The sequence below is a fragment of the Gobio gobio genome (assembly GCF_949357685.1).
Source record: "Gobio gobio genome assembly, chromosome: 2".
Classification (NCBI taxonomy): domain Eukaryota; kingdom Metazoa; phylum Chordata; class Actinopteri; order Cypriniformes; family Gobionidae; genus Gobio; species Gobio gobio.
Window position 1 is genome coordinate 33754849 of NC_137098.1, and position 13484 is coordinate 33768332.

Sequence of the window (13484 nt, forward strand, 5' to 3'; positions counted from 1 at the left end):
AGAGGGCTTTTTGAGAAGACTGCAGCCGAAATAACGTTACACCTGCAAATGGTGGTTGTTGTCAAGCCCTGATTATTATCCCTTAAATGTCACCCTAGTCTTGTCTGAATTTGTTTGTTCGCTTCACGTTATTATTTCCCAGACGTAGTTTTGGTATTGAGGTCAAAGTCCACTTGCCTTGTGTTCGTAGTTTTGAAGTGTTTCCCCCTATTACAGCGACTTTCTTCTGGCATGTTCTGCAGACAGGGGGACCATCTTCGATTAAGTTTCCCTCAGGACTTTTGTAAAAGCCAAAATATGACAACGCCTCAGATTTGGTCCTTTTAGTAGTCTGAAAAATCTCCCTGCGCTGTCACTGCCATCTGCCATTTCTTCTCATTCAAAAACAGCGGTGCGCTGCACCAGACTGACGCTGACTGGACAAGATTTAGCGCAAGTTTTCACAATCATGATAATCACACACGGTTTTAATGATAATTACATTTTATACGATATTACTAACCGTCACTAAATTTGATCGTGGTTTATCGTGAAACCGGTAATCGTTTCATCCCTAATTAAATTATTATGGAATCTCATTCAATGCTTCCAGAATATTTCCTTTTTTAAATACATTTGGTTCTATATTTTTTTAAATGAATAAATTGTAATGAAAGTATGTTTATTGAACAAAAACTAATTATTTTATCAAAATAAACCAAAAATAGTACAAACTTTTTTTAAAGTGATTGTTTTGAACAAGTATTAACTTAGACATTATTAAAAGCAAATTATTTTAGCTAAAGTATTTGTATCAATAATTTGTGCCTTTTCCCCCATGCTGGTGAGCCTTTTACCCCGTGTGGGTACATCTTGACAGTATTATCTAACATAAAATTGTGCAATTGCATGTTAAAGAACTATTTTTAAATCATGTCAAAAATGTGTTTAATGTTTGTTGTTAGAAAAGTGAAACATTTTCTAATTAAAAAATAAATAAATAAACAGCTTATTAAAAAAATAGTTTTACTTCCTGGGGTTGATGATCAGCATTTTCTATAATATTATCACCTCCATTAATTGATCATTTGTCCAAAAAAAAAGAATACCGTATGCAGGATATTTTTATTTATCCCCATGAGGTAACAAGCTTATAAATCATACAGAATAAGGTTTTCTGTACATTTTGTGTAATGTAAAATTGTAGAAAGTTTTCTCTGATGGGTAGGTTTAGTTAGTGCAAGGCGATAGAATATACAGTTTGTACAGTATAAAAAACATTACATCTATGGCGAGTCCCCACACTGATAGTAAACCACACACTCTGTGTGTGTGTGTGTGTGTGTGTGTGTGTGTGTGTGTGTGTGTGTGTGTGTGTGTGTGTGTGTGTGTGTGTGTGTGTGTGTGTGTGTGTGTGTGTGTGTGTGTGTGTGTGTGTGTGTGTGTGTGTGTGTGTGTGCGTGTGCGTGTGCGTGTGCGTGTGTGCGTGCGCGTGCGTGTGTGTTTGTGTTTAACATCCAGAAAAGGTGGTAAGCACATCCATTGCCTAATGCCCGTGGGAAGGAGAGCAGGTTTGATCTGGGCTTGGATCAAAGCCAGGTGTGAGGCTGTTCCCAGCTGTCATGATGAGTCTCCTTTTCACACACAGCTCCTGATGGGAGCAGACAGACACCCTTCCTGCACCCCCCCAAAGCTAATCACAGTTTCCTTCCTTGCCCCCACCTAAAGCTCCATGATTGACACTCTTCAAGCACTAATGATTATTTTCGAGGATGTTCAGCTCTATGCGTGCAGTGAACTGAACGACTGCCATCAGGATACACTGTAGTGCTGCAAGAGTAAAGACATAAACACAACTTATGCTATAGGCTTTAGTCCAAACAGACACCATGTCATTTGATGCAAACTACTATATAAAGGCCATAAGGATTATTAGTAGTGTCCTTTCAATATGTTGTGTACCTGGTGTCTTTAGCTGTCAAAATTTAAAAAAGCACATTTCCACAAATTTTAAATGAACAAAAAAAAACTCTGTTAAACATTTTGATATATATATAAATTTGTATTCAACTTAACTATGCCGTGTCCTCTGATAAATTTATATAAGTCCATATTCATTTACATGACTGAAACTTACACACACACATATTCTGAACTACATTCTGTTGCCTGTTTATACTCGCAACATTACCTTCTATGTTTCCTATGGGTCACAGTACATATCGTTTCAAAGCAGCTTTACAGAAAATGCATGTATCTACATTACAATTTAGAGTGATCTGTTATTAGAGGTGACTGTGTCCAAGTTATGTATTTCAGAAATGTACATATACAAAATGTGCAGTTAGCTAACAATGTATTAATTTAAACAATGTATTCATGTTTAAAAACTAGCTTAAAGGCAGAAACAATGAGCTGAAGTAGTGAATAAATGTTAACAAATTATTAGGATATATAGAACAATTTAGCATTGGTACATGTTGATTCAGACACAGAGTAAAGTCTCTGACAGCAAGTCCGAATCCATCTTTCCATGTCACTGTTGTCAATAAAACTGGAATATCGCCCCCAATTTTCTCAAACATGCCCCTCTGCCTTTGAGTTGTGAAGTGTCAGTGAGAGTTATAACACCCCTGCCACTCTCCAGCACTGGCCCCAAGGGACGCTGACTCAGCCTGGGGACAGACTGAGCTCAGGATCTCTCTCAGTTGGTCTAACATCCCCCCTGGGGCCACCGTTCAACCACCCTCACAGTCCCAAACTGTAGGCTAAGCATCCCAATTAGAATAGTCCATTGGGTGTTCGAAGGAAAGAACACCTCCAGCATAGGAAAATCAATGGTCAGATGGTTGCTGAAGTATCACAATTTGCCTACAATGCTCAGAGGCCATGGCCAGCTTCATCATAATGTGCCGGGAACCGTGACCGTAAAGCACAGCACCCATTACTATGGTGACAAAGACTTGCCACATGCAGTAGTTTGAGCTCTCGCCCCAGACTTTTTGACATAGCATGTCAGATGGAGTTTGTGCGAACAGCTACTGACAGGCACTAACCTCACTTAATGACGAGAAGATGTGTTGACGAGGGAAAAGCGTGACCATGTATTTTTCATGAGCTCTGCACCTCAGTTCTGACTGTATTAAAATGGTGCTGTTTTTTTTCTTTTTCTTCTTGTAGTTTTGTTCAAATTTATACTGTTCTGTTATCCTCATGTGTTGTGCATTTGTGTCTCTGACAGACATCTCCGCCACAGAGTTCATGGAACGTCGTGGCAATCTGAAGAGCAGGTACGAGCTGCTGGGCGACTTCCTGTCAGACATGCTGTCGGTGGGGGCAGACGACGTCAACATTTTCAGTCTGGTGGAGGTGCGGGACAAGACTCTGGATGTGAGGTTCTCTGTTCACAGCGCACCGTTCCTCAGGGCTGAGCGAGTGCACGGATATCTTGCAGCTCATAAACAAAAAGTAAGGCTTGTCGGAAGCACATTGATATAGATATAGTCATATTTGACCTTGTAATTAACCTAGGAATCACTCTAAAAGCATGCACACTTCAATGTGGAATAACTGCAAGCTTTAACACAAATTACATTTGCTTTCACTTATTCATAACAAAATGAGGCCTGATGAATTAACCCATCCCTCTTTGTACTTTTTCAATCAAGCCTAAAGACTCGCCTCTGCCTCTCTCTGTGGCTCTCTTTTCATTTATATGACACATAAGCTCTATTCCCTTCTTAGAAAAGACATATGGCCAAAAGTAAAGGAACTATGATGTGGATTGGAAATATTCAACAGGTCTAAATGCATCAGTTTCCAATGCAAAATTATTGATCAGAACCAGTTACGAGGTGTAAAGAGGCTTGGGAATGGCTTGGAAATGGTGAGCTGAGATGGCGAAAGTAGTATTGATGGGGGCTAGAGGTTTATTAATGATTGGAATTTTAATCCTCTGGAAAAAAACTACTCAAAACATTCCCTTATTCTCCTTCTCATTCGCTTCCCTCCTATTTGCTTCCAACTTGTTCCATTACTCAGAGCTAAAAGTAGTGGGAGAAGAAAGTGAAAATTTAGGGAGTTAATTACAAATGAACTCACTGATATGGAAAGTAAGTTACGGGTCTCCACCCATAGTAATTGGAGAGATTCCGAGACAAGGAATGGAAAATTGCCACGGTTAAGGTACGTGCATTGTCAGGGGTTTCAGAGAGATCAGAGCAAACAGCCAGTGCATGTTCATGCACAGAACTATTGCCTCGGAGTCTGATGTAATTGTGTTTTTCTATTTTCGGCTGGTATGGCGGCTGCATTCACTGCATGTCGGAAGTGTCAAGTAGGGCGTGTGATGTTGGCTTACAAGAGAGCTGGAAGAAACGAGTGAGAACAGCAGGAGAGAGACAGAGAGGAGAGTTCACGTCTGTAACTTTTAAATGATTCTTAATGCACTGCCATGATCTCCAGTACTCCTCTCTCTTCCCCTTGCTTTCCACCTCACTCTCCTGCTGCCACAACGCACACTTTGAAGAGCTCAGGATTCCCCTGTGGCCGTGCTAGGATGGGGGAAGCGGATTTTCGGAGCACACTGCTCGTCTCCCAGGGGTGTGCCCTTCTAACTCGCCCCCTAACACCCCTTGTGCAATACACACAAGTGAAACGATGCCCTGTGAAGTGTCAGATGCTTCACAAAAACACACACTGTTGCGTCAAGCTCAGAAACCAGAAAGAAAACTCCCCGTGGTGATAGTGAGTCCTGATGAAAGACTAGGAGTCAATGATAAACAGGGAAAAAAGAAGCACGGGAGGTAGAACGTTTTTTTGGGGGGGGAGCTTGTTATTTGTTGTGAATCGGTTCAAATGCAAAGCTTGCATTTAGGTCTTTAGCAGACTAAACTAAAACACCTTTGCAGAAAAAAATCATTCTCATAAGATTTACCCCTCAGAATAAACATACACATCATGTTCTAGAAATAGAGAACCTATAGTGAGCAGGTCAAAATGCAGAAGGAACCAGCGAAGATGAACAAAGAATAATTAAAGCCATTCTCTACATTTAATCAGATACCAATGAATATCCCGCTCTATTTGAGTTCACATTATAAAGGAGTGGAAATACAATTATTTTAAAGCTTTCAGCTGGATCTTCGCTGTCAGAGCCATTTCACACTGGCCTTTCTCTAAAAAACATCTCATCACCTCGGCTTTTGCAGAAATCTTTGTAATTACATATCAAACACGAAGGCAGTGCGTTTTGCCTCTGCCCTTTTGTTTCGACTTTATTCAGGCAATTGTTGACTCGCGCACACCCACACTAATTCTTTTTTCTTTTCTTTTCTCAGAATAATTTTGAATTACTACTTGGTTTGTTGCAACTTTAAGTGCTATGTGGCACAGCACCTCCCATCGATCCCCATCCCTGCTCTTTTATGTGAATGTTTGTTCCTTCAGGTTTGCTTTGGCAAAAGAACACCTCTAGATTTTATTTTTGAAAGAAAAGCTTAGTCATGTGCATCGGTTAATGTGGATCGGTTCCACACCTCGGCATGCTTTTTGCTCGCTCACCAAAACACCCTTTGGCGGTTGTTGAACTCCTTCTTCGCAAATCAAATGTTTCAAATGCGTACACTGTTTTGAATCATACAACAGAAAAGGCCACTAGTCCAATAGAAGGTTGCCAGTGAGCGAGGAGCACAAAACACCAGTTTGTTTGTTTGTTTGTGTGTGTATGTAGATCCTGCTTTGTATATCTCTTGGGTGTCCTCCTGTGCTATCATTGAGCCTCTGTGGAACAGTTTCCCTCAGGGAATTCTGGGTATTGTAGTTTCAGTCCCGACGGGCACCTCAGAGGGCCTTTGAGAAATGAGCTGACAGTACCATCGAGCAGGAGACAGGGAAGAAATTCCACGCTGTCCTCCAGGAATAGGGAGAGAGAGAGAAATAAACGGTGAGCGAGAAAGAAAAATGAGAGCGTCCAGAAGAAGGATTAGACGAGGGAGTGGGTGTATCTTCTCTGCTGTGTAGGCTCCTGTTACCTGAGCCTAACTGGCTCATATAAACTAATGGTTTATTAGTTGTCTGTGCATGCAAGATGAAATGCGAGACCTCAGTGTTGCAGTGTTTAACGTCCAAGGTAATACATGCAAATCACCTCCTCAAGCAGGCGGGAACGTGGGAGTCAAACCTGAATGCTCCTGTTGAGGATCCACATTGTGTGTGCATGTGTGTGTCTGTAAAGACCCAGGACCATGATAAGAGAAGGATAGAGAGTCAAGTGTGTGTGGGTGAATGTTTAACACCAGGCATCTCTTACACTCTGCAGCTTCAAATGTGTATGTGTGTGTTTGTGTGTGTCTTGAAAACAACTCCTGGATCTGATCCACAGGGACTCTGCAGTGCAGTTAGGTGCATGAGTATATCTGCAGTCAGTCAGGCACACACTTGAGATACACATGGACACCCGAACCATTAAAGGTCAGTTAAGGAAATTCAATGAGAGATTCCACTGATTATGATTATATGTTTAAAACTAAGCATTTTTGGTTTTACATTCAGTAGCCCAGAATCATGGAACTATTATTAACAATACCAAAAAAATAAAAAAATCACTGACTATGCTTCCACAATTGGGTGAATTTATGGAACTTGTAAAAGACCTCTAGTGCTTGGAAATTGTCTCTGTTGTATTTGAGCTGCAGGCACATACAGCACCCTCCACTAATATTAGCAATCTTAGTAAATATGAGCAAAGGCGGCTGTGAAAATAAATCTACATTGTTTCTCCTTTTGATTTTTCATTAAAAAAAATCACAAAATTCTAATCTTTCATTGAATTAAAACAATTGAAAGTGGGGGGGAAATCTTATTATGAAATAAATGTTTTCTCCCATGCATGTTGGCCACAATTATTGGCACCCCTAGAAATTCTTACAAGTAAAATATCTCTGAAGTATATTCATGTTTAGGGGATTTTATTTTATTTTATATGTAATCTGAGTATAAATACGAGGAAGCACAAAGACCAAATTCCTTTAATCATCAATAAGTAAAACCAAACAATATATTTCTGATGTGCAGCAAAATATTGTTGAGTTTTACAAAATAGAAAGTTGCTGTAAGAAAATAGCTAAAGCATTGAAAATTCCCATTTCCACCATCAGGGCAATAATTAAGAAGTTCCAATCAACTAAAGATGTTACAAATATGCTTGGAAGAGGACGTGTGTCTATATCGTCCAAATGTACATTGAGGAGGAGAGTTTAAGTCGCCAAATCTTATAATGGGCCGTGGTTGGATCCGAGAAAAACATCAAAATCAACACAAAAATGTGTCACTGATCACAAAATGACATGAACCCTATAGAAAATGAGTGGGGTGAATTGAAGAGAAGTAGCACCAACATGAAGCTGGGAATCTGATGGATCTTGAGAGATTCTGTATGGAGGAATGGTCTCTGATCTCTTCTCAGATGTTTTCCAAACTCATCAGGCATTATAGAACAAGACTCCCAAGATAACAGGAGCTGTTATCTTGGGAAAAGGACGTTGCTATAATTGGGTGCCAATAATTGTGGCCATCGTGAACTAGAGAAAAACATTTATTTCATAATGAGATTTTCCCCACACTTTCAATTGTTTTACTTCAATGAAAGGTTAGAATTTTTTAGAATTTTTGATGAAAAATCAAAAGGATAAACAATGCAGATTTATTTTCACAGCTGCCAATATTAGTGGATTGCACTGTATATACTATTTTGTCCTCTGCTTTGATAATTATTTATAGTGATGTACTTTATCTTGTTATCATATTGGTTATCAGCAATAAAGCAGCACAGATTGTATATTGGATGTTCACTTAGTTACAGTAATTATTTAATTCTATATATAACGATTGTAATTTTTAATGCCTAGCATTTGCAAGTTGGGATTTATTTATTTGTTTACTATATATATATATATATATATATACACTCACCTAAAGGATTATTAGGAACACCATACTAATACTGTGTTTGACCCCCTTTCGCCTTCAGAACTGCCTTAATTCTACGTGGCATTGATTCAACAAGGTGCTGAAAGCATTCTTTAGAAATTTTGGCCCATATTGATAGGATAGTATCTTGCAGTTGATGGAGATTTGTGGGATGCACATCCAGGGCACGAAGCTCCCGTTCCACCACATCCCAAAGATGCTCTATGGGGTTGAGATCTGGTGAGTGTGGGGGCCATTTTAGTACAGTGAACTCATTGTCATGTTCAAGAAACCAATTTGAAATGATTCAAGCTTTGTGACATGGTGCATTATCCTGCTGGAAGTAGCCATCAGAGGATGGGTACATGGTGGTCATAAAGTAGTAAGTAAGTAAGTAAGTAAACTTTATTTATATAGCACCTATCACAGATAAAAATCACAAAGTGCTTTACAAAGAATATACAATTTAACAAACAAAACAAACCCAAATAAAACAGAAGCCCAAAATTAACTAAAAGCTTGTCTGAATAAAAGTGTCTTCAGCTGCTTTTTAAAAGAATCAACAGATTCTGCCACACGCAACGCGGGGGGGAGAGCGTTCCATAATTTAGGGGCAATTGCCTGAAAGGACCGGTCTCCCCATGTTTTAAGACGGGTTTTGGGGACACTCAGGAAATTTCGACCTGGGGAACGAAGAGTACGAGAGGAAGAGTACGGTGACAGCAAGTCTGTGATATATTGGGGGGTCTGACCATGTAGTGCTCTAAAAGTTAGAACTAAAATTTTATAATCAGTATAATCATAAAGGGATGGACATGGTCAGAAACAATGCTCAGGTAGGCCGTGGCATTTAAACGATGCCCAATTGGCACTAAGGGGCCTAAAGTGTGCCAAGAAAACATCCCCCACACCATTATACCACCACCAGCCTGCACAGTGGTAACAAGGCATGATGGATCCATGTTCTCATTCCGTTTACGCCAAATTCTGACTCTACCATCTGAATGTCTCAACAGAAATCGAGACTCATCAGACCAGGCAACATTTTTCCAGTCTTTAATTGTCCAATTTTGGTGAGCTCGTGCAAATTGTAGCCTCTTTTTTTCCTATTTGTAGTGGAGATGAGTGGTACCCGGTGGGGTCTTCTGCTGTTGTAGCCCATCCGCCTCAAGGTTGTGCATGTTGTGGCTTCACAAATGCTTTGCTGCATACCTCGGTTGTAACGAGTGGTTATTTCAGTCAAAGTTGCTCTTCTATCAGCTTGAATCAGTCGGCCCATTCTCCTCTGACCTCAAGCATCAACAAGGCATTTTCGCCCACAGGACTGCCGCATACTGGATGTGTTTCCCTTTTCACACCATTCTTTGTAAACCCTAGAAATGGTTGTGCGTGAAAATCCCAGTAACTGAGCAGATTGTGAAATACTCAGACTGGCCCGTCTGGCACCAACAACCATGCCACGCTCAAAATTGCTTAAATCACCTTTCTTTCCCATTCTGACATTCAGTTTGGAGTTCAGGAGATTGTCTTGACCAGGACCACACCAGGAAATGCATTGAAGCAACTGCCATGTGATTGGTTGATTAGATCATTGCATTAATGAGAAATTTAACAGGTGTTCCTAATAATCATATATATATATATATATATATATATATATATATATATATATATATATATATTAGGGGTGTAACGATTCATCTACTACATCGATGTATCGATTTATATTCCTATGATCTAACTACATCGATCTGTGCTCGGCAACTTGGCCTTCCGGACGACATATATCGATCTAACATCGTTTTAAAAGGTAATCAATCGATTGTATCGATAATAGGAAATAACGCATTGGATTTAAGCACGTCAGACTTTACATGGATGTTTTTTCTTAGCACTTTTAATGATAAAGGCGTCAAACGTTACTCGATTCAGTCTGCCTATCTGCGCACCAGCAGCAGCGCTAAGAAAACAAAACATAGCATGGCGGATGGCAGAGGGGAAGCCAACGAGCGAGAAATTATCAAGCTACCAGGAGAAAGAGCTACCTGTACTTTCAACCCTTGCTAAATGTTACCTGTGCATTCCTGGCACCAGTGTGCCAGCAGAGCGAGTTTTTGTACTGCTGGCGACATAGTGAACGCACAGAGAAGTGTTCTGCGGTCAGATCATGTTGATCAGTTGATATTTTTGGAAAAAAAATCTGTAGAGTCATTGAAGAGTAGTTGGTTACATTTTATCTTTTGTTAAATATTGTTTGTTTATTAAACTGAGAGTAGTAGCAGGTTCAGCCAGTTTATTCAACCTGAAGAAATGTTGGTTGCACTTTATTTTTGATATTAATATTGTATTTATATTATTTTAATGTTGAAACACAACAGCAAAAGTAGCAGGTAAACCTACTATTAATTAAACCTGAAGAGAAGTTAGTTGCACTTTATTTTTGATATTAATATTGTATTTATATTATTTTAATGTTCAAACACAACAGCAAAAGTAGCAGGTAAACCTACTATTAATTAAATCTGAAGAGAAGTTAGTTGCACTTTATTTTTTATATTAATATTGTATTTATATTATTTTAATGTTGAAACACAACAGCAAAAGTAGCAGGTAAACCTACTATTAATTAAACCTGAAGAGAAGTTAGTTGCACTTTATTTTTGATATTAATATTGTATTTATATTATTTTAATGTTCAAACACAACAGCAAAAGTAGCAGGTAAACCTACTATTAATTAAACCTGAAGAGAAGTTAGTTGCACTTTATTTTTGATATTAATATTGTAATATTTTGATGTTGGAAAACAAAAGCAGAAGTAGCAGGTTAACCTACTGTTGAAATGTTGGTTGCACTTACTGTGCTTTAATTGAAAATGTATTGAATATTGAAAATGAGAGCAGAAAAGGTTAACTTCCTGTTAATTCAACCTAAACTGTTGGTTGCACTTTATTCAAATAAAATTTGAATGCATTTGCCATTAATTGTTGTTTACTTGTTTGTTTATATCCATAATTAATTTATACCTGATTCCCTTACAAGAAACAACAGGAATCCAGATATTTATTTCAGTCACACAATTTTTGAATCTAAAAAGTTACTGAATCGATTTCAAGTTACTGAATCGTTTCGGATCGTATCGTTCTAAATTAACCAATATCGTCCTTGAATCGTATCGACAACCTCAAATCGTGATACGAATCGAATCGTTGTTAAAACGAATCGTTACACCCCTAATATATATGTATATAAATTTTATATTGGCCATTGATCAGCCATAAAATTGCCTTATCTTAATCGCCTTTAAAAGCAGTGCATTCCCGTTTGTTTATTTTGATTTGTCAGTTTGCTACCATATTGTCCTGTTCAATCTCTAAATAGTTTATCTTAAATAGAGTTTTACTCTGGTTAAATAAAGGTTAATAACTTACAAAACTTAATTATGTATGTCCACACTACATATGAACACTGTCACAGAGTGACCACCTCTCTTCATGTTTGCACTGCCCCATCCCTTCGAATGCCACCCTGCATCTGGGCTCCCAATTAGAACAGGCATATGAAAGGAGTGGCACAGTATGAGACTGGGCTGGCAGAGTGTGATGAGGTCTGAAGTCAAAGGTGCCATTAAATGCTGAATGCACCTCTCCTCAATATACACGTCTTGTCCCATGTGTATGCACAAAGATTGTGCAAATAGAAAGGGAGGGCTATGAGTGCCAACAAGGGCAGTGACAATATCAGATTTTCACTAGGCCTACTACATGATTATCGTGGCCAAGAGAATTGACCATAAATTATGTTTTATTAACAAAGTTCTGGAGGAGCACGTTCAGATAATTGACATGAGTGGAGAGTAAAGGTGTGAACCTACACTGGTCTCACGGTTTCGGTTCGATTATGATTATCATGCCATCGATTCGGTTCAATTCGATATCACAATGCATCACAATGCATTGGCGATACACTGCATCCTCATGTACACAATTTTGTCAGTCAGTTATATGAACTGAACCTTTAATTTTACCTGCTTTTAAGAAAAAACGCTTCTTGAATGTATCAAACAAAACTCAAGTCTGGGCACAGAAGACAACGGGAGCATTTAGAACAAATACACAAAAAACTAAAAGCCACTTCAGGAGGTGGTAGGGGCGCATTACAGTCAAAACGAAATTCTAAATGCATCTTTGTTGAAACCACATATGTACATTTTACTCCTTGCAACAATGCTAAACATTCTTTACGTGTGAGAGTGTGTTATGGGCTATACTACATGTTATAGCCCGATATGACAGCACTACTGAAGCACGCATCGCCGCAGACGAGCAACTGAGTATCTCTTCATCTAGCTAACGCACAAACTACTGAAAGTAAGGTTGTAGGTACTCAACATACAATCATATTCATTCAAAGTCAAGAAACTGAATGATCTTACCAGTGCTCTGGCCGCGCACTCTCCTACTGCGGTGTTTGACTTTGAAATGAGCTGATGATCAATAAAATGCAGCTCATATCTGTTGTTTTCGGTAACGTGAACTCCATTAAATCTGCATATAGTGTGGGAATTGAAGATCGGATTTATATCCGTTTTGCAGAGATACATTTATGTGCCCAAGTGTAAATAAAATCGTTTTGATAAATCAGATAGCTTTGATTTACACACAGCGCGTGTGTATGGAAGGATGTTGCGGACAATTTTCAAAAGGAATTGCAAATTGTATTTGTAATTGTGCTTTCAATTTGTGGACGCATAAAATGTGAAAATTCAAACGCAATTGCAAATCGCGCATTGCCGTTTGCATTTCCGTTTATGCGAACGCACAACGACTGCCAAATTTCAAATGGAAAAGCAAAGTCTGTTATGACCCTGCCATTTTGGAATAGCAATAGAAAATCATCTATTTGCTATTTCATTTCCTCCGTGTCCTGCCACAACCTGCACAAAATTCAAATGGAATCGCAATCCCCTTTGCACTTGCATTTACGATGTCTAACACAGTCGATCAGGCTTGTGGGCGGGGTTTATTGATGTAGGCTGAAATCTAGGCCACGCCCTCAAGTGGTGGAAAACGGGGGATTTGGCTATTTTTGTAATACAAACCTAAGTTAAAACTCTTTAGTTCAAACAAAGTCAAAATGCAGAACTGATTATATGTTCACCTGGCAACCAGAAAAAACAGCAAATAAGAAAACTGACATGACTGAATTCAGTAGGCTATGTATCAGACAGATATCATGATAATTTACTGTGTCAGCAATGATGATGAGTTAAAATCAGAGAATCTATAGAAACTTGACATGACGTGAGTGGTGTGTTGTCCATAATGATTCTGTGCTCAAGATCCAAGCGATTAAAAAAGAAAAGAAAATTACATTAGTGACATTCAATCGCAGATCATGATCGTTTCGTCGGAGGATGATCTGATTTTCTGTTTAATTATAGCATTTTATTCATTTCATGATTGTCATTATATATTTTTTTCATCATATGTAGTCATATTCATTTAACTATATTTCTTTAGTTATAGTTTCTTTATT

At 38.7% G+C, this 13484-nt stretch overlaps 1 protein-coding gene across 1 annotated transcript in view; it reads left to right on the forward strand.

The window, feature by feature from the left end:
• Positions 1-13484, forward strand: part of LOC307122743 (neural-cadherin) — a 337292-nt gene that overhangs the window by 257492 nt on the left and 66316 nt on the right. The window contains exon 21 of the mRNA XM_079810925.1: positions 3221-3447. Within this exon, the coding sequence (XP_079667051.1) occupies positions 3221-3447 (227 nt within the window). The remainder of the gene's footprint in view (positions 1-3220; positions 3448-13484) is intronic.